This window comes from Pseudoliparis swirei, chromosome 6, assembly GCF_029220125.1.
Source record: "Pseudoliparis swirei isolate HS2019 ecotype Mariana Trench chromosome 6, NWPU_hadal_v1, whole genome shotgun sequence".
NCBI classification, from domain to species: Eukaryota; Metazoa; Chordata; class Actinopteri; order Perciformes; family Liparidae; genus Pseudoliparis; species Pseudoliparis swirei.
Genome location: NC_079393.1, coordinates 29,626,656 through 29,650,318, shown reverse-complemented (window position 1 = coordinate 29,650,318; position 23,663 = coordinate 29,626,656). Strand labels below are relative to the sequence as shown.

General features: G+C 59.1%; 1 protein-coding gene across 2 annotated transcripts in view; it reads right to left on the bottom strand.

Annotated features, from left to right (window-relative positions):
- zgc:56622 (uncharacterized protein LOC326033 homolog) overlaps nt 1–23,663 on the bottom strand; it is a 218,308-nt gene that overhangs the window by 188,815 nt on the left and 5,830 nt on the right. The window contains exons 7-8 of one of the 2 annotated variants that reach the window (XM_056417685.1): nt 23,507–23,594; nt 23,362–23,445 (exon numbers count right to left, since the gene is read on the bottom strand). In XM_056417685.1, coding sequence (XP_056273660.1) covers nt 23,362–23,445; nt 23,507–23,594 — 172 coding nt within the window. Of the gene's footprint in view, nt 1–20,603; nt 20,686–23,361; nt 23,595–23,663 lie in introns of those variants that run through there. The other variant, XM_056417686.1, reaches the window with a different exon arrangement.

Genomic DNA, 23,663 nt, shown 5'->3' with positions numbered 1-23,663 from the left:
GCCGGCTGCCGGGCCCTGGTGGTGGAGGAGGAGGAGGAGGAGGCGGCCGGCTGCCGGGCCCTGGAGGAGGAGGAGGAGGAGGAGGAGGAGGAGGAGGAGGAGGCGCTGCTCTACCACTCGAGGCCCAGCGCTCAGCCGCTGCTGCAGACGAGCCGCACCGCGCTGAGGGGGGCGGAGCGGCTGCTGCTGTCCGGAGGAGAGGTAGATGAGTCTGGAGAGGAGATTTGTTTTAATCGATCGTCAGCCCTAATATATACATATATATATATATGTATTTATATTTATATATTGTGGTGACACGTAATGAAACATAATTCACCTTTAGGAATAGTGTTGCCACACGGACTGATTAAGTGGTAACACAGGGGTTGAGGCATGTCATTCCTGCTAACTCGCTATGCTAGGCAGTTGTGTTGTTAAGGTTCTCTGCCTGGATGGATATTAAAGATTGGAATTCGATCCTGAATACTCCGCCTCCGACTCCGTATCAGTGGTGACCCTGACGTTTCTAGGAAAGTTTCCAGAAACTTAGTGAACATGGCAGAGCGTGATGTTTATGTAAAGTTGCCGGAGTTTTGGGAGCATGCGGCGGAGGCATGGTTTGCCCACGTGGAGGCACACTTCGCCTGCCGTCAGGTCCGTGACGGGGACGCAAAATACTACCTAGTGGTAACGGCGCTGGGAAGTTCCACATCGTCCAGGTTGGTGGGATTCATCGCTGCTCCCCCGCTACAGGGCAAATACGAGGCGATTAAAGAGCTCCTCCTTAAGACATTTAGCTTATCTGCTAAGGAGAGAGCCCGCCAGATTCTTGACATTCAGAGCCTGGGGGACAGCAGACCGTCTCATCTCATGGAGAAAATGCTGAATCTGCTCGGGGGGGAAGATCCCCAGATATTGTTCATGGAGGTTTTCCTGCGCCGCTTGCCACCCCGGGTCCGGACGGCGCTGGCCAACACGGCCATCACAGACCCCCGCGCCTTGGCTGAGGAGGCGGACCGCTTTTTCCTGGCGGCACGAGAGCCAGAGGCGGAAGCGTTAGCTGTGACGCTCGGCGGCCCGTTTACAGGCAGGACGGCGTGGCGGAGGCCGGAGGCGGCTATGTCTAATCAGCGTGGAGACACCGGACAGTGCTTTTACCACGCACGTTTCGGGACAAAGGCAAAGAAGTGCATCGCTCCATGCAGCTACAAACCTCCGGAAACGGAGGCCCGCTCAGTAGTGGCCGTGAGCGTGGGCGGCACGGGCAGGCTCCTTTTCATCAGCGACAGCATTTCGAAGACCCTTTTTCTGTGTGACACGGGCGCCCAGCGGAGTGTAGTTCCTGCGTCGAGGGAAGACGTCGCGTGGAGAGCATGGGCCGCGTTGACGACGGCTAATGGCGTTCTATTCGCACATACGGCGGCGGCCTATGTGTTTGTGCGCCGGGGTCAGCGTTTCAGCTGGGAGTTTGTGACAGCGGACATTTCTTTTCCCTGCTTGGGGCAGATTTTTTGTGCCCATGGACTGTTAGTGGACGTTAAAATAAACGCTTGGTTGACGCCTTGACGTTTTCCTCCTGGTGTGCACATCAGCAGCGCAGCGCATTTACGGACTGTCGAGCTCGCTGTCAGGTCAGACATTTTTCTTAAACTTTTGGCTGAGTTTCCAGACCTGTCGTTACCCACCTTTTCTGCACTCACTACCAAGCATGGCGTGGAGCACCACGTCACGACGGAGGGTCCTCCTGTTCACGCCAGGGCCCGGCGGTTGAACCCTTCTAAGCTGGCTGTGGCGAGGGCGGAGTTTTCGACTATGGAGCGCCTGGGCATCGTCCGCCGCCCGAAGCCCTGGGCCTCTCCGCTGCACGCGTTCCCAAGCCGAACGGCGGATTCCGCCCAGACGGGACTATCGTCGGCTCAACGACGCCACTACGCCCGACCGCTATCCGGTGCCGCACATACAAGACTTTTCGGCGCATCTGGCCGGCGCAAAGGTGTTTTCCAAAGTGGACCTGGTGCGTGGATACCACCAGGTGCCCATGCACCCTCTAGACATTCCCAAGACGGCGGTGATTACGCCTTTTGGGCTTTTTGAGTTCCTGCGGATGCCTTTTGGGCTCAAAAACGCCGCTCAGACATTCCAGCGCCTGATGGATTCTGTGCTACGGGACCTGCCGTTCGTGTTTGTGTACCTGGACGACATACTCGTCGCCAGCGCTTCGGTGGAAGAGCACCTGTCCCACCTCCGTGCCCTTTTCACGCGGCTCAGCGATCATGGATTAATCATTAATCCTGCAAAGTGCCAGTTCGGGCTGTCTGCCATTGACTTCCTCGGACACCGCGTCACAGACGGCGGTGCGACACCCCTGCCGGCGAAGGTGGAGGCTGTCGCGCTTTTCTCGCCCGCCACAGTCCGTCGCCACGGGAGTTCCTGGGATGGTGACTTTCTATCACCGCTTTATCGCCCGAGCTGCCCACATCATGCGGCCGCTGTATGAGGCTTTGAAGCAAGACCCCGTCCAGGCGATCGACTGGACGGTGGAAACGGAGGGGCTTTACTGAGGTCAAGGCGCGTGGCGCAGGCGGCTTTGTTGGCACACCCATCACCCACGGCACCCATCTCTATCACTACAGATGCGCCGGACTACGCGGTTGGCGCGGTGCACGAACAGTGGGTGGAGGGCGCTGGCAACCGCCGCCTTTTTCAGCCGCCAACTTACGCCCAGAGAACGCAGGTACAGCGCTGACCGTGAACTCATGGGTCTTTATTTGGCCGTGCGGCACTTCCGTTTCTTGCTGGAGGGCCGTGAGTTCACGGCGTTGTCGAATTAGCCGCCACCTGCCATGTCGAAGGTGGCGGAGCCTTGGTCGGCGCCAGCAGCGGCAGCTCTCGTACATTTCAGAGTTTACCACGGACATTAAGCATGTGGCTGGCAAGTCAAACCTGGTGGCTGATTGCCTCCAGGGTCGCCATCGGGCCGTCCAGTTGGGCCTGGATTATACGCGCATGGCGGCGGACCAGGTCGCTGACCCTGGCGTCCAGGCTCTGAAGTTGGAGAGCACTGGATTGCGCTTGGAGGACGTGGTGTTCGCGACGCGGACATCACTCTGCTTTGTGACGTTTCACGGGCCTGTCGCGCCTGTCGCCCCGCCTGCTGGAGGCGCCGGTGTTTGAGGCAGTGCACGCCTATCGCACCCGGCGTTAAGCCTTCAGTGCGTTTGGTGGCCACAAAGTTCGCCTGGCATGGACTTAAAAGACGTGAGGACTTGGGCAGGGGAGTGCGTGGCTTGTCAACGCGCTATGGTGCACCGCCACACGAAGGCCCCTTTGGAGCGCCTCCTGGTGCCGGAGAGGAGGTTTGACCATGTGAACATTGATTTAGTTGGTCCGTTGCCTCCCTCAGGGTCTCTCATACCTCCTCACTATGACGGACAGGCCGACTGCTGGCGGAGGTGGTTCCGCTCGGTCGACGTCGGCCGCTGACGCTGCCCGAGCCATTGCAACGTGGTGTGTCGTTTGGCACCCCATCAGACATTTCCTCGGACAGGGGCTCGCAGTTCACGTCCGAGCTCTGGAACGCGGTGGCTGTCGGTATGGGGGTTAAGCTGCATAGGACTACCGCTACCACCCTCAGGCTAACGGCCCTGTGAGCGCCCATCGCTCCATGAAGGCGGCCCTTAAGGCCAGCCTTACGGACGGCAACTGGGTCGACAAGCTGCCCTGGGTGATGCTGGGGTTGCGTCGCGCCCAAGGAGGATCTGCAGTGCTCTACGGCGGAGATGGTTTACGGTCAGCCGCTGAGGGTTCCAGGGATTTCCTCAAGGCGCCGGCTCCTGGTCGGCGAGGGCCCAGCGGGCTTTCTTGCTGGACGCGGCGGAGGCTTTCGCCCGGCACCTACTACTCAGCACGGCACTCCGGGGTTCAGGTGCCCACGGATCTACGCCGGCTGGGCACGTTTTATCCGCCACGACGCACACAGAGGTCCCCTGCAGCCTCCTTATGATGGACCTTTCAGGGTCTTGGAGCACGGGATAAGCACCTGGTGGTCGACCTGGGTGGCAAGGCGGAGCACATCTCGGCCGATCGGGTGAAGGCTGCTCATTTGGACTTGGGCCAACCGGTGGTGCTCGCTAGGCCGCCGAGAAGGGGCCGCCCCCCAGCTTTGACTCCTGTCACGGGTGCTAGACCTGTTGTTCCGGTCCCTCCTCTTACGGGGACCGCACAGGAAGGAGTCGCTTTACCAACTCCAGTTATTAGGAGTCGTTGTGGTCGGCGTGTTGTTCCTCCCCGCCACGCAGATTTTGTTTATGTGTGAATTCTGGGGGGGCTTGTGTGGTGACACGTAATGAAACATAATTCACCTTTAGGAATAGTGTTGCCACACGGACTGATTAAGTGGTAACACAGGGGTTGAGGCATGTCATTCCTGCTAACTCGCTATGCTAGGCAGTTGTGTTGTTAAGGTTCTCTGCCTGGATGGATATTAAAGATTGGAATTCGATCCTGAATACTCCGCCTCCGACTCCGTATCTCCGGTACTACAATATATATGTATTTATATAGATATACATATATGTATATATATATCTATCTATAAATAAATATATATATGTATATAGACACATATGTAAATATACATATATGTCTATATATGTGTGTGTATTAGACTGGTTCGCTGACATCACTGGTTCATTCGTTTTTCCAAACATTTGATTTGAGTGACCTTGTGACCTCGTGACCTCGTCGATGACCTCATGGCGTCACCGCCCTCTCTTTGTCGTCCTGAGGTGTCTGAGCGCCACCGTGTGGCAGCTGAGCGGGGAGGCGGGGCTCTGGGCGGTGGAGACGGCGCTGCCCGCCCGGCGGAGCCACCACAGCCTGGCGGTGTTGGGCGGCTTCGTGTTCGCCGCCTGCGACCTGCTGTACCGATACGACCCGCGCCACAACCTGTGGACCCCGGTGAGCGGTCCCCCGCCGTCCTCTCGTGTCCGTCGGCGCCCGACCGGCTAACGCCGCCGTGCCTTCCTGTCTCCAGGGCGCTCCCATGAACGAGCGGCGGATGCATTTCTACCTGGGGGCGGTGGGCGGCCGCCTGATCGCCGTGGGGGGCAACGACAACGCCACGGCCTCGGCCTCCGTGGAGGCCTACTGCCCCGCGGAGGACCGCTGGGCCTACGTGGCAGGACTGCCCAGGTAGGACGAGGGATGGGATCGTTTGGGTTTGTCCCGATACCGGTGCTCAGCCGGTACCTTTAAAGTTACCGGTGCTCAGCCGGTACCTTTAAAGTTACCGGTGCTAAGCCGGTACCTTTAAATGATACCGGTGCTCAGCCGGTACCTTTAAAGTTACCAGTGCTAAGCCGGTACCTTTAAATGATACCGGTGCTCTGCCGGTACCTTTAAAGTTACCGGTGCTCAGCCGGTACCTTTAAAGTTACCGGTGCTCAGCCGGTACCTTTAAAGCATTGGTCACCCACCTTTTTGAGCCCAAGACCCCTGACCTCCGCCTCCGGTAAGATCTCCCTGTTGAGGCGTTGAGAGGAAACAACGGTCCAGACTGGACTGATGACCTGAGGCTTTTTATTTGGCCTCATTGTAATTGAATGAAATCAAAACACTTGAGACCAGGAACACAGAATGTAAGTGAAATATAAAGTTCATTATTTGTTCACCGCACACAATGTGAACAAGAACAAACACATTTCAATGAGCAGCTGGATGAACTACCAACATAAATGTTGTTTATCAACTGAAGTTACAGCACGACACTGACAACATGTGTCGTCACAAGGCCATCAAGCCATGTGACTCCAGTCAGTGTGATGGCTGTGACTGAACTCTGTCTGTGACTGAACTCTGTCTGTGACTGAACTCTGTCTGTGACTGTACTCTGTCTGTGACTGAACTCTGGCTGTGACTGAACTCTGTCTGTGACTGAACTCTCTGTGACTGAACTCTGTCTGTGACTGAATTCTGTCTGTGACTGAACTCTGTCTGTGACTGAACTCTGTCTGTGACTGAACTCTGCCTGTGACTGAACTCTCTGTGACTGAACTATGTCTGTGACTGAACTCTGCCTGTGACTGAACTCTGTCTGTGACTGAACTATGTCTGTGACTGAACTCTGTCTGTGACTGAACTCTGTCTGTGACTGAATTCTGTCTGTGACTGAACTCTGTCTGTGACTGAACTCTGTCTGTGACTGAATTCTGTCTGTGACTGAACTCTGTCTGTGACTGAACTCTGTCTGTGACTGAACTCTGTCTGTGACTGAACTCTGTCTGTGACTGTACTCTGTCTGTGACTGAACTCTGGCTGTGACTGAACTCTGTCTGTGACTGAACTCTCTGTGACTGAACTCTGTCTGTGACTGAATTCTGTCTGTGACTGAACTCTGTCTGTGACTGAACTCTGCCTGTGACTGAACTCTCTGTGACTGAACTCTGTCTGTGACTGAACTCTGTCTGTGACTGAACTCTCTCTGTGACTGAACTCTGGCTGTGACTGAACTCTCTGTGACTGAACTCTGTGAGCTTGGAGTTAGTTCATAAGCAGCCAGTCTGAGGCCGTATGTGAGCTGCTGTCAGTAATCCAGCTCCTGGTCTTTGATTTGGTGATTTTCTCAACTTAACTGATGAGTTTTTTGGGGCAAATTTGGTATTCATGAAAGTTTTCTAATCTGGGACTGGTTCTGAAGTCAGCCCGTTGGTGAATACATTCACATCAGCTCTACAGACATCCTCAGATTTAAATAATTATAATAATAATAAATATGAGAATCACCATTTGTGACTCCTGCGTTTTCAAATAATAGAATAAATACAATTACGATCACTTTCAAGTAAACCAGATTGCTCCATCAGAACAAATAAAAGCTCAATGTTGAGCTTTTGTTTTGAAGGGCAACAGCAGAAAAGCCGAACTCACGGAGGTAAGACCTGGCAAGCCGCCAAGAATCTCGGCAGTTGCGCAGGCGTAACCTGTTAATGCCGTAACGTAAAACATTACACTACGGGTTACAACATTTAACATTTATTTATTCATAGTTTAGTGTTGTGTCTGTGTACTTTCTGTGTAATATGTGAAGTTATCAATAAAGGCCTTCTGCATTCAACGCCGCCAAGAATCTCGGCAGTTGCGCAGGCGTAACCTGTAGTACCACTGCTCCTCACTAGAGGCATTACAACATTTATTTATTCATGACTTAGAGGGCTCCCACCTGTAGTACCACTGTCCCACTAGAGGGCACGCCCCACCTGTAGTACCACTGCCGCCCACTAGAGGTCTTTCTGCACGCCCACCTGTAGTACCACTGCCCCCACTAGAGGGGCACGCCCACCTGTAGTACCACTGCCCCCACCAGAGGGGCACGCCCACCTGTAGTACCACTGCCCCCACCAGAGGGGCACGCCCACCTGTAGTACCACTGCCCCCACTAGAGGGCACGCCCACCTGTAGTACCACTGCCCCCACCAGAGGCACGCCCACCTGTAGTACCACTGCCCCCACCAGAGCACGCCCACCTGTAGTACCACTGCTCCCCACCAGAGGGCACGCCCCACCTGTAGTACCACTGCTCCCCACCAGAGGGCACGCCCACCTGTAGTACCACTGCCCCACCAGAGGGCACGCCCACCTGTAGTACCACTGCCCCCACCAGAGCGCCCACCTGTAGTACCACTGCCCCCACTAGAGGAGCACGCCCCACCTGTAGTACCACTGCTCCCCACCAGAGCACGTCCCACCTGTAGTACCACTGCCCCCCACCAGAGGGCACGCCCACCTGTAGTACCACTGCTCCCACCAGAGCACGCCCACCTGTAGTACCACTGCCCAGAGCACGCCCCACCTGTAGTACCACTGCTCCCCACCAGAGGCACGCCCACCTGTAGTACCACTGCTCCCACCAGAGCACGCCCCACCTGTAGTATCACTGCCCCCCACAGAGGGCACGCCCACCTGTAGTACCACTGCCCCCACTAGAGCACGCCCACCTGTAGTACCACTGCCCCCACTAGAGGGCACGCCCACCTGTAGTACCACTGCCCCCACCAGAGCACGCCCCACCTGTAGTACCAATGTCCCCCACTAGGGGGGCACGCCCCACCTGTAGTACCACTGCCCCCCCCCAGAGCACGCCCCACCCGTAGTACCACTGCCCTCCCCCACAGGGGCACGCCCCACCTGTAGTACCACTGCCCCCACTAGAGGCACGCCCACCTGTAGTACCACTGCCCCCACCAGAGGGCACGCCCCACCTGTAGTACCACTGCCCCCCACTAGAGGAGCACGCCCCACCTGTAGTATCACTGCCCCCCACTAGAGGGACACACCCCACCTGTAGGACCACTGCCCCCCACTAGAGGGGCACGCCCCACCTGTAGTACCACTGCTCCCCACCAGAGGGGCACGCCCACCTGTAGGACCACTGCCCCCCACTAGAGGGACACGCCCCACCTGTAGGACCACTGCCCCCCACTAGAGGGGCACGCCCCACCTGTAGGACCACTGCTCACCAGAGGGCACGCCCCACCTGTAGGACCACTGCCAGAGGGGCACGCCCACCTGTAGGACCACTGCCCCCCACTAGAGGCACGCCCACCTGTAGGACCACTGCCCCCACTAGAGGGCACGCCCCACCTGTAGTACCACTGCTCCCCACTAGAGGAGCACGCCCCACCTGTAGGACCACTGCCCCCCACTAGAGGAGCACGCCCCACCTGTAGGACCACTGCCCCACCAGAGGGGCACGCCCACCTGTAGGACCACTGCCCCACTAGAGGAGCACGCCCACCTGTAGTACCACTGCCCCCACCAGAGGGCACGCCCACCTGTAGTACCACTGCCCCACTAGAGGGCACGCCCACCTGTAGTACCACTGCCCCCACCAGAGGGCACGCCCACCTGTAGTACCACTGCCCCCACTAGAGGAGCACGCCCCACCTGTAGGACCACTGCCCCCACCAGAGGGCACGCCCCACCTGTAGTACCACTGCCCCCACCAGAGGGCACGCCCACCTGTAGTACCACTGCCCCCACTAGAGGAGCACGCCCACCTGTAGTACCACTGCCCCCACCAGAGGGCACGCCCACCTGTAGTACCACTGCCCCACCAGAGGAGCACGCCCACCTGTAGTACCACTGCCCCCACCAGAGGGCACGCCCACCTGTAGTACCACTGCCCCCACTAGAGGGGCACGTCCCACCTGTGGTACCACTGCTCCCCACTAGAGGAGCACGCCCACCTGTAGTACCACTGCCCCCACCAGAGGGCACGCCCACCTGTAGTACCACTGCCCCCACCAGAGGGGCACGCCCCACCTGTAGTACCACTGCCCCACCAGAGGGGCACGCCCACCTGTAGTACCACTGCCCCCACCAGAGGGACACGCCCACCTGTAGTACCACTGCCCCCACCAGAGGGGCACGCCCACCTGTAGTACCACTGCCCCCACCAGAGGGCACGCCCACCTGTAGTACCACTGCCCCCACTAGAGGGCACGCCCCACCTGTAGTACCACTGCCCCCACCAGAGGGCACGTCCCACCTGTAGTACCACTGCTCCCCACTGGAGCACGCCCCACCTGTAGTACCACTGCCCCCACTAGAGGGGCACGTCCCACCTGTAGTACCACTGCTCCCCACTAGAGCACGCCCCACCTGTAGTACCACTGCTCCCCACTAGAGGGGCACGTCCCACCTGTAGTACCACTGCTCCCCACTAGAGGGGCACGCCCCACCTGTAGTACCACTGCCCCCACTAGAGGGGCACGCCCCACCTGTAGTACCACTGCCCCCCACTAGAGGGGCACGCCCCACCTGTAGTACCACTGCCCCCACCAGAGGGCACGCCCACCTGTAGTACCACTGCCCCCCACTAGAGGGGCACGTCCCACCTGTAGTACCACTGCTCCCCACTAGAGGGACACGCCCCACCTGTAGTACCACTGCCCCCCACTAGAGGGGCACGCCCCACCTGTAGTACCACTGCCCCCTACTAGAGGGGCACACCCCACCTGTAGTACCACTGCTCCCCACTAGAGGGCACGCCCACCTGTAGGACCACTGCCGCCCACTAGAGGGGCACGCCCACCTGTAGTACCACTGCCCCCACTAGAGGGCACACCCACCTGTAGTACCACTGCCCCCACCAGAGGCACGCCCACCTGTAGTACCACTGCCCCACCAGAGGGGCACGCCCACCTGTAGTACCACTGCCCCCCACTAGAGGGGCACGCCCCACCTGTAGTACCACTGCTCCCCACTAGAGCACGCCCCACCTGTAGTACCACTGCTCCCCACTAGAGGGGCACGCCCCACCTGTAGGACCACTGCCCCCCACTAGAGGGACACGCCCACCTGTAGTACCACTGCCCCCACTAGAGGGGCACGCCCCACCTGTAGTACCACTGCCCCCCACTAGAGGGCACGCCCACCTGTAGGACCACTGCCCCCACTAGAGGGCACGCCCACCTGTAGTACCACTGCCCCACCAGAGGGCACGCCCCACCTGTAGTACCACTGCCCTCCACCAGAGGGACACGCCCCACCTGTAGGACCACTGCCCCCCACTAGAAGGACACACCCCACCTGTAGTACCACTGCCCCCACCAGAGGGCACGCCCCACCTGTAGTACCACTGCCCCCACCAGAGGGCACGCCCACCTGTAGTACCACTGCCCCCACCAGAGGGGCACGCCCACCTGAGGGCACGCCCCACCTGTAGTACCACTGCCCCCACCAGAGGGCACGCCCACCTGTAGTACCACTGCCCCCACCAGAGGGCACGCCCCACCTGTAGTACCACTGCCCCCACCAGAGGGCACGCCCACCTGTAGTACCACTGCCCCCACCAGAGGGCACGCCCACCTGTAGTACCACTGCCCCCCACTAGAGGGGCACGCCCCACCTGTAGGACCACTGCCCCCACCAGAGGGCCGCCCCACCTGTAGTACCACTGCCCCCACCAGAGGGCACGCCCACCTGTAGTACCACTGCCCCCCACTACAGGGCACGCCCACCTGTAGTACCACTGCCCCCACCAGAGGGCACGCCCACCTGTAGTACCACTGCCCCCCACTAGAGGGGCACGCCCCACCTGTAGTACCACTGCTCCCCACTAGAGGGACACACCCCACCTGGAGTACCCCTGCCCCCACCAGAGGGCACGCCCACCTGTAGTGCCACTGCCCTCCACTAGAGGGCACGCCCACCTGTAGTACCACTGCCCCACCAGAGGGACGCCCCACCTGTAGACCACTGCTCCCCACCAGAGGCACGCCCACCTGTAGTACCACTGCCCCCACTAGAGGCACCCCACCTGTAGTACCACTGCTCCCCACTAGAGCACGCCCCACCTGTAGTACCACTGCTCCCCACTAGAGGGGCACGTCCCACCTGTAGTACCACTGCTCCCCACTAGAGCACGCCCCACCTGTAGTACCACTGCCCTCCACCAGAGGGGCACGCCCCACCTGTAGTACCACTGCCTCACCAGAGGGCACGCCCCACCTGTAGTACCACTGCCCCACCAGAGGGCACGCCCACCTGTAGTACCACTGCCCCCACCAGAGGGCACGCCCACCTGTAGTACCACTGCTCCCCCACAGAGGGCACGCCCACCTGTAGTACCACTGCCCCCACCAGAGGGCACGCCCCACCTGTAGTACCACTGCCCCCACCAGAGGGCACGCCCACCTGTAGTACCACTGCCCCCACCAGAGGGCACGCCCCACCTGTAGTACCACTGCCCCACCAGAGGGCACGCCCACCTGTAGTACCACTGCCCCCACCAGAGGGCACGCCCCACCTGTAGTACCACTGCCCCCACTAGAGGGCACGCCCACCTGTAGTACCACTGCCCCCACCAGAGGGCACGCCCACCTGTAGTACCACTGCCCCACCAGAGGGGCACGCCCACCTGTAGTACCACTGCCCCCACCAGAGGGCACGCCCACCTGTAGTACCACTGCCCCCACCAGAGGGCACGCCCACCTGTAGTACCACTGCCCCCACCAGAGGGCACGCCCACCTGTAGTACCACTGCCCCACCAGAGCACGCCCACCTGTAGTACCACTGCCCACCAGAGGGCACGCCCCACCTGTAGTACCACTGCCCTCCACCAGAGGGGCACGCCCCACCTGTAGTACCACTGCCCCCCACTAGAGGGGCACGTCCCACCTGTAGTACCACTGCCCCCCACTAGAGGGGCACGTCCCACCTGTAGTACCACTGCCCCCACTAGAGGGGCACGCCCCACCTGTAGTACCACTGCCCCCCACTAGAGGGGCACGTCCCACCTGTAGTACCACTGCTCCCCACTAGAGCACGCCCCACCTGTAGTACCACTGCTCCCCACTAGAGGGGCACGTCCCACCTGTAGTACCACTGCTCCCCACTAGAGGAGCACGCCCCACCTGTAGTACCACTGCCCTCCACCAGAGGGGCACGCCCCACCTGTAGTACCACTGCCCCCACCAGAGGCACGCCCCACCTGTAGTACCACTGCCCCCACCAGAGGGCACGCCCACCTGTAGTACCACTGCCCCCACCAGAGGCACGCCCACCTGTAGTACCACTGCCCTCACCAGAGGGCACGCCCCACCTGTAGTACCACTGCCCCCACCAGAGGGCACGCCCACCTGTAGTACCACTGCCCCCACCAGAGGGCACGCCCACCTGTAGTACCACTGCCCCCACCAGAGGGCACGCCCCACCTGTAGTACCACTGCCCCCACCAGAGGGGCACGCCCACCTGTAGTACCACTGCCCCCACTAGAGGCACGCCCACCTGTAGTACCACTGCCCCCCACTAGAGGGCACGCCCCACCTGTAGTACCACTGCTCCCCACTAGAGGGGCACGCCCCACCTGTAGTACCACTGCCCCCCACCAGAGGGACACGCCCCACCTGTAGGACCACTGCCCCCCACTAGAGGGGCACGCCCACCTGTAGTACCACTGCCCCCACTAGAGGGCACGCCCCACCTGTAGTACCACTGCCCCCCACTAGAGGGGCACGTCCCACCTGTAGTACCACTGCCCCCACCAGAGGGCACGCCCACCTGTAGTACCACTGGCCCCCACTAGAGGGGCACGTCCCACCTGTAGTACCACTGCTCCCCACTAGAGGGGCACGCCCCACCTGTAGTACCACTGCCCCCCACTAGAGGGGCACGCCCCACCTGTAGTACCACTGCTCCCCACTAGAGGGGCACGCCCCACCTGTAGTACCACTGCCCCCCACTAGAGGGGCACGCCCCACCTGTAGTACCACTGCCCTCCACTAGAGGGCACGCCCACCTGTAGTACCACTGCCCCCACCAGAGGGCACGCCCACCTGTAGTACCACTGCCCCCCACTAGAGGGACACGCCCCACCTGTAGGACCACTGCCCCCCACTAGAGGGGCACGCCCACCTGTAGTACCACTGCCCCCACTAGAGGGGCACGCCCACCTGTAGTACCACTGCCCCCACTCAGAGGGCACGCCCCACCTGTAGTACCACTGCCCAGCACTAGAGCACGACCCACCTGTAGTACCACTGCCCCCACTAGAGGAGCACGCCCCACCTGTAGTACCACTGACCCCACCAGAGGGCACGCCCCACCTGTAGTACCACTGCCCCCACCAGAGGGCACGCCCCACCTGTAGTACCACTGCCCCCACTAGAGGGGCACGCCCCACCTGTAGTACCACTGCCCCCACCAGAGGGCACGCCCACCTGTAGTACCACTGCCCCCACTAGAGGGCACGCCCACCTGTAGTACCACTGCCCCCACTAGAGGGCACGCCCCACCTGTAGTACCACTGCCCCCACCAGAGGACACGCCCCACCTGTAGTACCACTGCCCCCACTAGAGGCACGCCCACCTGTAGTACCACTGCCCCCACTAGAGGCACGCCCCACCTGTAGTACCACTGCCCCCACCAGAGGGGCACGCCCACCTGTAGTACCACTGCCCCACCAGAGGGCACGCCCACCTGTAGTACCACTGCCCCCACTAGAGGGCACGCCCCACCTGTAGTACCACTGCCCCCACCAGAGGGGCACGCCCCACCTGTAGTACCACTGCCCCACCAGAGGGCACGCCCACCTGTAGTACCACTGCCCCCACCAGAGGGCACGCCCCACCTGTAGTACCACTACCTGTAGTACCACTGCCCCCACCAGAGGGGCACGCCCCACCTGTAGTACCACTGCCCCCACTAGAGGGCACGCCCACCTGTAGTACCACTGCCCCCACTAGAGCACGCCCACCTGTAGTACCACTGCCCCCACCAGAGGGCACGCCCCACCTGTAGTACCACTGCCCCCACCAGAGGCACGCCCCACCTGTAGTACCACTGCCCCCACCAGAGGGCACCCCACCTGTAGTACCACTGCCCCCGACTAGAGGGGCACGTCCCACCTGTAGTACCACTGCTCCCCACTAGAGCACGCCCCACCTGTAGTACCACTGCCCCCCACTAGAGGGGCACGTCCCACCTGTAGTACCACTGCTCCCCACCAGAGGGCACGCCCACCTGTAGTACCACTGCCCCCACCAGAGGGCACGCCCACCTGTAGTACCACTGCCCCCACTAGAGGGACACGCCCCACCTGTAGTACCACTGCCCCCCACCAGAGGAGCACGCCCCACCTGTAGGACCACTGCCCCCCACTAGAGGGGCACGCCCCACCTGTAGTACCACTGCTCCCCACTAGAGGGGCACGCCCCACCTGTAGTACCACTGCCCCCCACTAGAGGAGCACGCCCCACCTGTAGGACCACTGCCCCCCACTAGAGGGACACGCCCCACCTGTAGGACCACTGCCCCCCACTAGAGGGGCACGCCCCACCTGTAGTACCACTGCTCCCCACTAGAGGAGCACGCCCCACCTGTAGTACCACTGCTCCCACCAGAGGGCACGCCCACCTGTAGTACCACTGCTCCCCACTAGAGGGGCACGCCCCACCTGTAGTACCACTGCTCCCCACTAGAGGAGCACGCCCCACCTGTAGTACCACTGCTCCCCACTAGAGGGGCACGCCCCACCTGTAGTACCACTGCCCCCCACTAGAGGGGCACGCCCCACCTGTAGGACCACTGCCCCCCACTAGAGGGACACGCCCACCTGTAGTACCACTGCCCCCACCAGAGGGACACGCCCACCTGTAGTACCACTGCCCCCACCAGAGGGCACGCCCACCTGTAGGACCACTGTCCCCCACTAGAGGAGCACGACCCACCTGTGGTACCACTGCCCCCACCAGAGGGGCACGCCCACCTGTAGTACCACTGCCCCCACCAGAGGGCACGCCCCACCTGTAGTACCACTGCCCCACTAGAGGCACGCCCACCTGTAGTACCACTGCCCCCACCAGAGGGCACGCCTACCTGTAGTACCACTGCCCCCCACTAGAGGGGCACGCCCCACCTGTAGTACCACTGCCCCCACTAGAGGCACGCCCACCTGTAGTACCACTGCTCCCCACTAGAGCACGCCCCACCTGTAGTACCACTGCCCTCCACCAGAGGGACACGCCCCACCTGTAGGACCACTGCCCCCACTAGAGGGCACCCCACCTGTAGTACCACTGCCCTCCACTAGAGGGGCACGCCCCACCTGTAGTACCACTGCCCCCCACTAGAGGGGCACGCCCCACCTGTAGTACCACTGCCCCCCACTAGAGGGGCACGCCCACCCTGTAGTACCACTGCCCCCACTAGAGGGGCACGCCCCACCTGTAGTACCACTGCCCCCACCAGAGGCACGCCCACCTGTAGTACCACTGCCCCCCACTAGAGGGGCACGCCCCACCTGTAGTACCACTGCCCTCCACCAGAGGGGCACGCCCCACCTGTAGTACCACTGGCCCCACCAGAGGGCACGCCCACCTGTAGTACCACTGCCCCCACCAGAGGGGCACGCCCCACCTGTAGTACCACTGCCCCCCACTAGAGGGGCACGCCCCACTAGAGGAGCACGCCCCACCTGTAGTATCACTGCCCCCCACTAGAGGGACACACCCCACCTGTAGGACCACTGCCCCCCACTAGAGGGGCACGCCCCACCTGTAGTACCACTGCCCCCACCAGAGGCACGCCCCACCTGTAGTACCACTGCCCCCACTAGAGGGCACGCCCACCTGTAGTACCACTGCCCCCACCAGAGGGCACGCCCACCTGTAGTATCACTGCCCCCCACTAGAGGGACACACCCCACCTGTAGTACCACTGCTCCCCACCAGAGGGCACGCCCACCTGTAGTACCACTGCCCCCACTAGAGGGCACGCCCCACCTGTAGTGCCACTTCCCCCATCTAGAGAGGCACGCCCCACCTGTAGTACCACTGCCCCCCACTAGAGGGGCACGCCCCACCTGTAGTACCACTGCCCCCCACTAGAGGGACACACCCCACCTGTAGTACCACTGCCCCCACCAGAGGGGCACGCCCACCTGTAGTACCACTGCCCCCACTAGAGGGCACGCCCACCTGTAGTACCACTGCCCCCCACTAGAGGGCACGCCCACCTGTAGTACCACTGCCCCCACTAGAGGGCACGCCCACCTGTAGTACCACTGCCCCCACCAGAGGGCACGCCCACCTGTAGTACCACTGCCCCCACCAGAGGGCACACCCCACCTGTAGTACCACTGCCCCCACTCAGAGGGCACGCCCACCTGTAGTACCACTGCCCCCACTAGAGGGCACGCCCACCTGTAGTACCACTGCCCCCACTAGAGGGCACGCCCACCTGTAGTACCACTGCCCCCACCAGAGGGGCCCACCTGTACCACTGCCCCACTAGAGGGCACACCCCACCTGTAGTACCACTGCCCCCACCAGAGGGCACGCCCCACCTGTAGTACCACTGCCCCCACTAGAGGGCACGCCCCACCTGTAGTACCACTGCCCCCACCAGAGGGCACGCCCACCTGTAGTACCACTGCCCCCACCAGAGGGCACGCCCACCTGTAGTACCACTGCCCCCACCAGAGGGCACGCCCCACCTGTAGTACCACTGCCCCACCAGAGGCACGCCCACCTGTAGTACCACTGCCCCCACTAGAGGGGCACGCCCACCTGTAGTACCACTGCCCCCACTAGAGGGCACGCCCCACCTAGAGGGCACGCCCCACCTGTAGTACCACTGCCCCCACTAGAGGCACGCCCCACCTGTAGTACCACTGCCCCCACCAGAGGGCACGCCCCCCACCTGTAGTACCACTGCCCCCACTAGAGGGCACGCCCACCTGTAGTACCACTGCCCCACCAGAGGGCACGCCCACCTGTAGTACCACTGCCCCCACTCAGAGGGCGCCACCTGTAGTACCACTGCCCCACTAGAGGCACGCCCCACCTGTAGTACCACTGCCCCACCAGAGGGACACGCCCACCTGTAGTACCACTGCCCCCCAGAGGGGCACGCCCACCTGTAGTACCACTGCCCCCACCAGAGGCACGCCCCACCTGTAGTACCACTGCCCCACCAGAGGCACGCCCCAGAGGGCACGCCCACCTGTAGTACCACTGCCGTACCACTGCCCCCACCAGAGGGCACGCCCACCTGTAGTACCACTGCCCCCACTAGAGGCACGCCCCACCTGTAGTACCACTGCCCCACTGGGCCCACCTGTAGTACCACTGCCCCACCAGAGGGCACGCCCCACCTGTAGTACCACTGCTCACCAGAGGCACACCCCACCTGTAGTACCACTGCCCCACCAGAGGGCGCCCCACCTGTAGTACCACTGCCCCACTAGAGGGCCCACCCCCACCTGTAGTACCACTGCCCCCCAGAGGGCACCCACCTGTAGTACCACTGCCCCACTAGAGCCCACCTGTAGACCACTGCCCCACTAGAGGAGCCCCACCTGTAGTACCACTGCCCACCAGAGGAGCACGCCCACCTGTAGTACCACTGCCAGTACCACTGCCCCCACTAGAGGGACCTGTGACCACTGCCCCCACCAGAGGGCCCACCGCCCACTGCGCCCACCTGTAGTACCACTGCCCCCACCAGAGGGACACACCCCACCTGTACGCCCACCTGTCCAGGACCACTGCCTCACTCAGAGGCACGCCCCACCTGTAGTACCACTGCCCCCCAGAGGCACGCCCACCCAGTACCACTGCCCCCCACCTGAGTACCACACTGGGGCACGCCCCACCTGTAGTACCACTGCCCCCACTAGAGGGCACGCCCACCTGTTGTACCACTGCCTCACTAGAGGATACCCCACCTGTAGTACCACTGCCCCCCAGAGGGCACGCCCCACCTGTACCACTGCCCCCACTAGAGGCGCTGTTCACTCCCACTGCACGCCCACCTGCCCGGTGGTACCACTGCCACCACTCAGGCGCCCACCTGTACCACGCCCACTAGAGGGCCCTGAGCACCACTGCAAGGGCACGCCACGACCACCAGACATTTGAGCGAGGCCGAACGCCTGAGCAGTTGTTGACCACTGAAGCACCGCATGGCCGGTCGCCAACCACCCCCAGGCAGGACCACGGGCCACGCCCATCGGGGCAGCGACAATGTTTCGGCGACGAGGGCGCGTTTTAATCCCGCCGACATCCTTTACGGTGGAGGTTCTACATCGCGGTCACGACTCCCAGCAGCCCGGACGGCGCCCTGCGACCGCAGCGAGGCGGGGCTCGCCGTCTGGGCCGGCCGCATCTACGTGCTGGGGGGCTACAGCTGGGAGAGCATGGCGTTCTCCAGGGCCACGCAGGTGTACGACCCCGACCGCGACGCGTGGGCCAGAGGACCCGACCTGCCCAAGTGCACCGTGAGGCCCTCGCCACCGCCTCCAGAGGAGAGGAAGGGACCGGGGACGGCGGGGAGGTCACCCACGGAGCAGCAGAGACCAGGGTCAGGTCTTCTAGAGGAACATCTGATGTACAGACCTCCTAGAGGACCTCCAGTGGGCTGACCCCTCCAGACCAACATGTACAGACCTCCTAGAGGACCTCCAGTGGGCTGACCCCTCCAGACCAACATGTACAGACCTCCTAGAGGACCTCCAGTGGGCTGACCCCTCCAGACCAACATGTACAGACCTCCTAGAGGACCTCCAGTGGGCTGACCCCTCCAGACCAACATGTACAGACCTCCTAGAGGACCTCCAGTGGGCTGACCCCTCCAGACCAACATGTACAGACCTCCTAGAGGACCTCCAGTGGGCTGACCCCTCCAGACCAACATGTATAGACCTCCTAGAGGACCTCCAGTGGGCTGACCCCTCCAGACCAACATGTGTACAGACCTCCTAGAGGACCTCCAGTGGGCTGACCCCTCCAGACCAACATGTACAGACCTAGAGGACCTCCAGTGGGCTGACCCCTCCAGACCAACATGTACAGACCTAGAGGACCTCCAGTGGGCTGACCCCTCCAGACCAACATGCACAGACCTCCTAGAGGACCTCCAGTGGGCTGACCCCTCCGGACCAACATGTACAGACCTCCTAGAGGACCTCCAGTGGGCTGACACCTCCGGACCAACATGTACAGACCTCCTAGAGGACCTCCAGTGGGCTGACCCCTCCAGACCAACATGTACAGACCTCCTAGAGGACCTCCAGTGGGCTGACCCCTCCAGACCAACATGTACAGACCTCCTAGAGGACCTCCAGTGGGCTGACCCCTCCAGACCAACATGTACAGACCTCCTAGAGGACCTCCAGTGGGCTGACCCCTCCAGACCAACATGTACAGACCTCCTAGAGGACCTCCAGTGGGCTGACCCCTCCAGACCAACATGTACAGACCTCCTAGAGGACCTCCAGTGGGCTGACCCCTCCAGACCAACATGTACAGACCTCCTAGAGGACCTCCAGTGGGCTGACCCCTCCAGACCAACATGTACAGACCTCCTAGAGGACCTCCAGTGGGCTGACCCCTCCAGACCAACATGTACAGACCTCCTAGAGGACCTCCAGTGGGCTGACCCCTCCAGACCAACATGCACAGACCTCCTAGAGGACCTCCAGTGGGCTGACCCCTCCAGACCAACATGTACAGACCTCCAGTGGGCTGACCCCTCCAGACCAACATGTACAGACCTAGAGGATACCTTGGGGGCCAGACCTCCGAGAGGAGAACACACCCCCCCAAAGCCAGTCAAGTTGCAGTTGACCTCCACATTGTGATCAGTTTGACCTTTGAGAGGAAGTTCCTCCTCCAGGTGTTCCTGAGATGATGTCACTTCCTCCTGTTTATCTTTATTTTCAACGTGACCTCTGGAGACGGTCGTGTGTCCGGGTGGAGGCCCCTCCACCAGGATGGTGTGTGTTGTAATAAAAAAAACATCATTTTGTGAGTCTCAGCCTGACGACTCGTCTTTAATTGTGACGCAACAATGCAGATGCACACACACACACTCCTCACCGCTCATGGGTCCATGAGGTCACATTTGAAAGATCTTCACATTCTGCTCTTCCGGGCTCCAGGGAGACACCGTGTCGCCCCGAGTCCAGCAGTGCATCCGCTGTGGCGTCTCTAGGCTCCGCCCCCTGACGGCCTCATCCGAAGGGGTAGTACGGATGAGACTTGGTCCTGAAAACGGAACATCGGCGGTCACCGTGGGAACGGCTGTCTGAGCAACATGCATCAGGGCCACTTACTCCTCCACCACACAGGCCCTCCAGCCGCGGTCCAGGCCCCTGAGGGCCCCCAAGTCCTCCTCCGTCAGGCGGAAGTCAAAGATCTGCAGAACAATAGATGTCATGTGACCAGGTGAACAATAGATGTCATGTGACCAGATGAACAATATATGTCATGTGACCAGGTGAACAATAGATGTCATGTGACCAGGTGAACAATAGATGTCATGTGACCAGATGAACAATAGATGTCATGTGACCAGATGAACAATAGATGTCATGTGACTAGATGAACAATAGATGTCATGTGACCAGATGAACAATATATGTCATGTGACTAGATGAACAATAGATGTCATGTGACCACATGAACAATAGATGTCATGTGACCAGATGAACAATAGATGTCATGTGACCAGATGAACAATAGATGTCATGTGACCAGATGAACAATAGATGTCATGTGACCAGGTGAACAATAGATGTCATGTGACTAGATGAACAATAGATGTCATGTGACCAGATGAACAATAGATGTCATGTGACCACATGAACAATAGATGTCATGTGACCAGATGAACAATAGATGTCATGTGACTAGATGAACAATAGATGTCATGTGACCAGGTGAACAATAGATGTCATGTGACCAGGTGAACAATAGATGTCATGAGACCAGATGAACAATAGATGTCATGTGACCAGATGAACAATAGATGTCATGTGACCAGGTGAACAATAGATGTCATGTGACCAGATGAACACTAGATGTCATGTGACCAGGTGAACAATAGATGTCATGTGACCAGAAGAACAATAGATGTCATGTGACCAGAAGAACAATAGATGTCATGTGACCAGATGAACATTAGATGTCATGTGACCAGGTGAACAATAGATGTCATGTGACCAGATGAACAATAGATGTCATGTGACCAGATGAACAATAGATGTCATGTGACCAGATGAACAATAGATGTCATGTGACTAGATGAACAATAGATGTCATGTGACTAGATGAACAATAGATGTCATGTGACCAGATGAACAATAGATGTCATGTGACCAGATGAACAATAGATGTCATGTGACCAGATGAACAATAGATGTCATGTGACCAGATGAACAATAGATGTCATGTGACCAGGTGAACAATAGATGTCATGTGACCAGATGAACAATAGATGTCATGTGACCAGATGAACAATAGATGTCATGTGACCAGATGAACAATAGATGTCATGTGACTAGATGAACAATAGATGTCATGTGACTAGATGAACAATAGATGTCATGTGACCTGATGAACAATAGATGTCATGTGACCAGGTGAACAATAGATGTCATGTGACCAGATGAACAATAGATGTCATGTGACCAGGTGAACAATAGATGTCATGTGACCAGATGAACAGTAGATGTCATGTGACCAGGTGAACAATAGATGTCATGTGACCAGATGAACAATAGATGTCATGTGACCAGATGAACAGTAGATGTCATGTGACCAGGTGAACAATAGATGTCATGTGACTAGATGAACAATAGATGTCATGTGACCAGGTGAACAATAGATGTCATGTGACCAGATGAACAATAGATGTCATGTGACCAGGTGAACAATAGATGTCATGTGACTAGATGAACAATAGATGTCATGTGACCAGATGAACAATAGATGTCATGTGACCAGATGAACAATAGATGTCATGTGACTAGATGAACAATAGATGTCATGTGACCAGATGAACAATAGATGTCATGTGACCAGGTGAACAATAGATGTCATGTGACCAGGTGAACAATAGATGTCATTGTTGTGCACCGACAGATATGCTAGAGAGGTTCATGACATTTATGTTCGCTTTCTCTCATTCCAGGCTTCCTGATTGTGTTCACCTGTCATCACACCTGTCTCCTATGCTCATCAGTGTCAGCCCCGTCCCTGATTGGTCCCACCTGTGTCTTGTTACCATGTGCTTAAATTCCCCTGTCTCCCAGTGTTCCTTGTCAGTTCGTCTGGTCTTTTGCCATGATCAGGTCGGGTTATGTTGTGCTCTTGAAAAGTTTTTGATCCCTCACTACGTGAGCGCTTTCATTTTGTTCACGGCAGAACCGAAAAATAAAGTACTTACAAATACTTTATCTCTGTCTCCCGGGTCGTGCAATTGGGTCCTACTTCCTAAGTGTCTGAGATCGTAACAGTCATGTGACCAGGTGAACAATAGATGTCATGTGACCAGATGAACAGTAGATGTGACCAGATGAACAATAGATGTCATGTGACCAGATGAACAATAGATGTCATGTGACCAGATGAACAATAGATGTCATGTGACCAGATGAACAATAGATGTCATGTGACCAGATGAACAGTAGATGTCATGTGACCAGGTGAACAATAGATGTCATGTGACCAGTTGAACAATAGATGTCATGTGACCAGATGAACAATAGATGTCATGTGACCAGGTGAACAATAGATGTCATGTGACGAGATGAACAATAGATGTCATGTGACCAGATGAACAATAGATGTCATGTGACCAGATAAATAAATAAATAATGAATATGACATGATGAATAATTAGTCGTAGACATGGATTCAGACCTGATGGTCCGGAGTCAAACAGACCATGAAGCAGGGGGTGCTTTGGGGGCGGGGCTTACTGTGGGTCCTATGCGTTGTTTCTACGTGACCCCTTCACATTCCACACATCATAACTTCTGTTCATTGGTTGGTTGCAAAGTTCCAAACATCCACAACTCGTGGGGCTCACCTTTGTGTTCTCCAGGATGCGATGAGGCTTGTCGCTCTTAGGGATGACGGCGATGCCCTGCTGCACGTGGTACCTGAGCAACACCTGGGAGAACACCGCTGTTACACACACACACACACACCTGGACCACAGGAGACACACTCACCTGTGCAGTGCTGCGTCGATGCTTCTGGGCGATACCGGCTGCGACTGGTTCCTCCAGGAGCCGATGTGGATCCAGGTCTCCTCTGAACCTGTAGACCAGAGACCAGATCACACCAGGCAGACAGAAACCGTTACAAGCACTTTACAAGGGCCACACA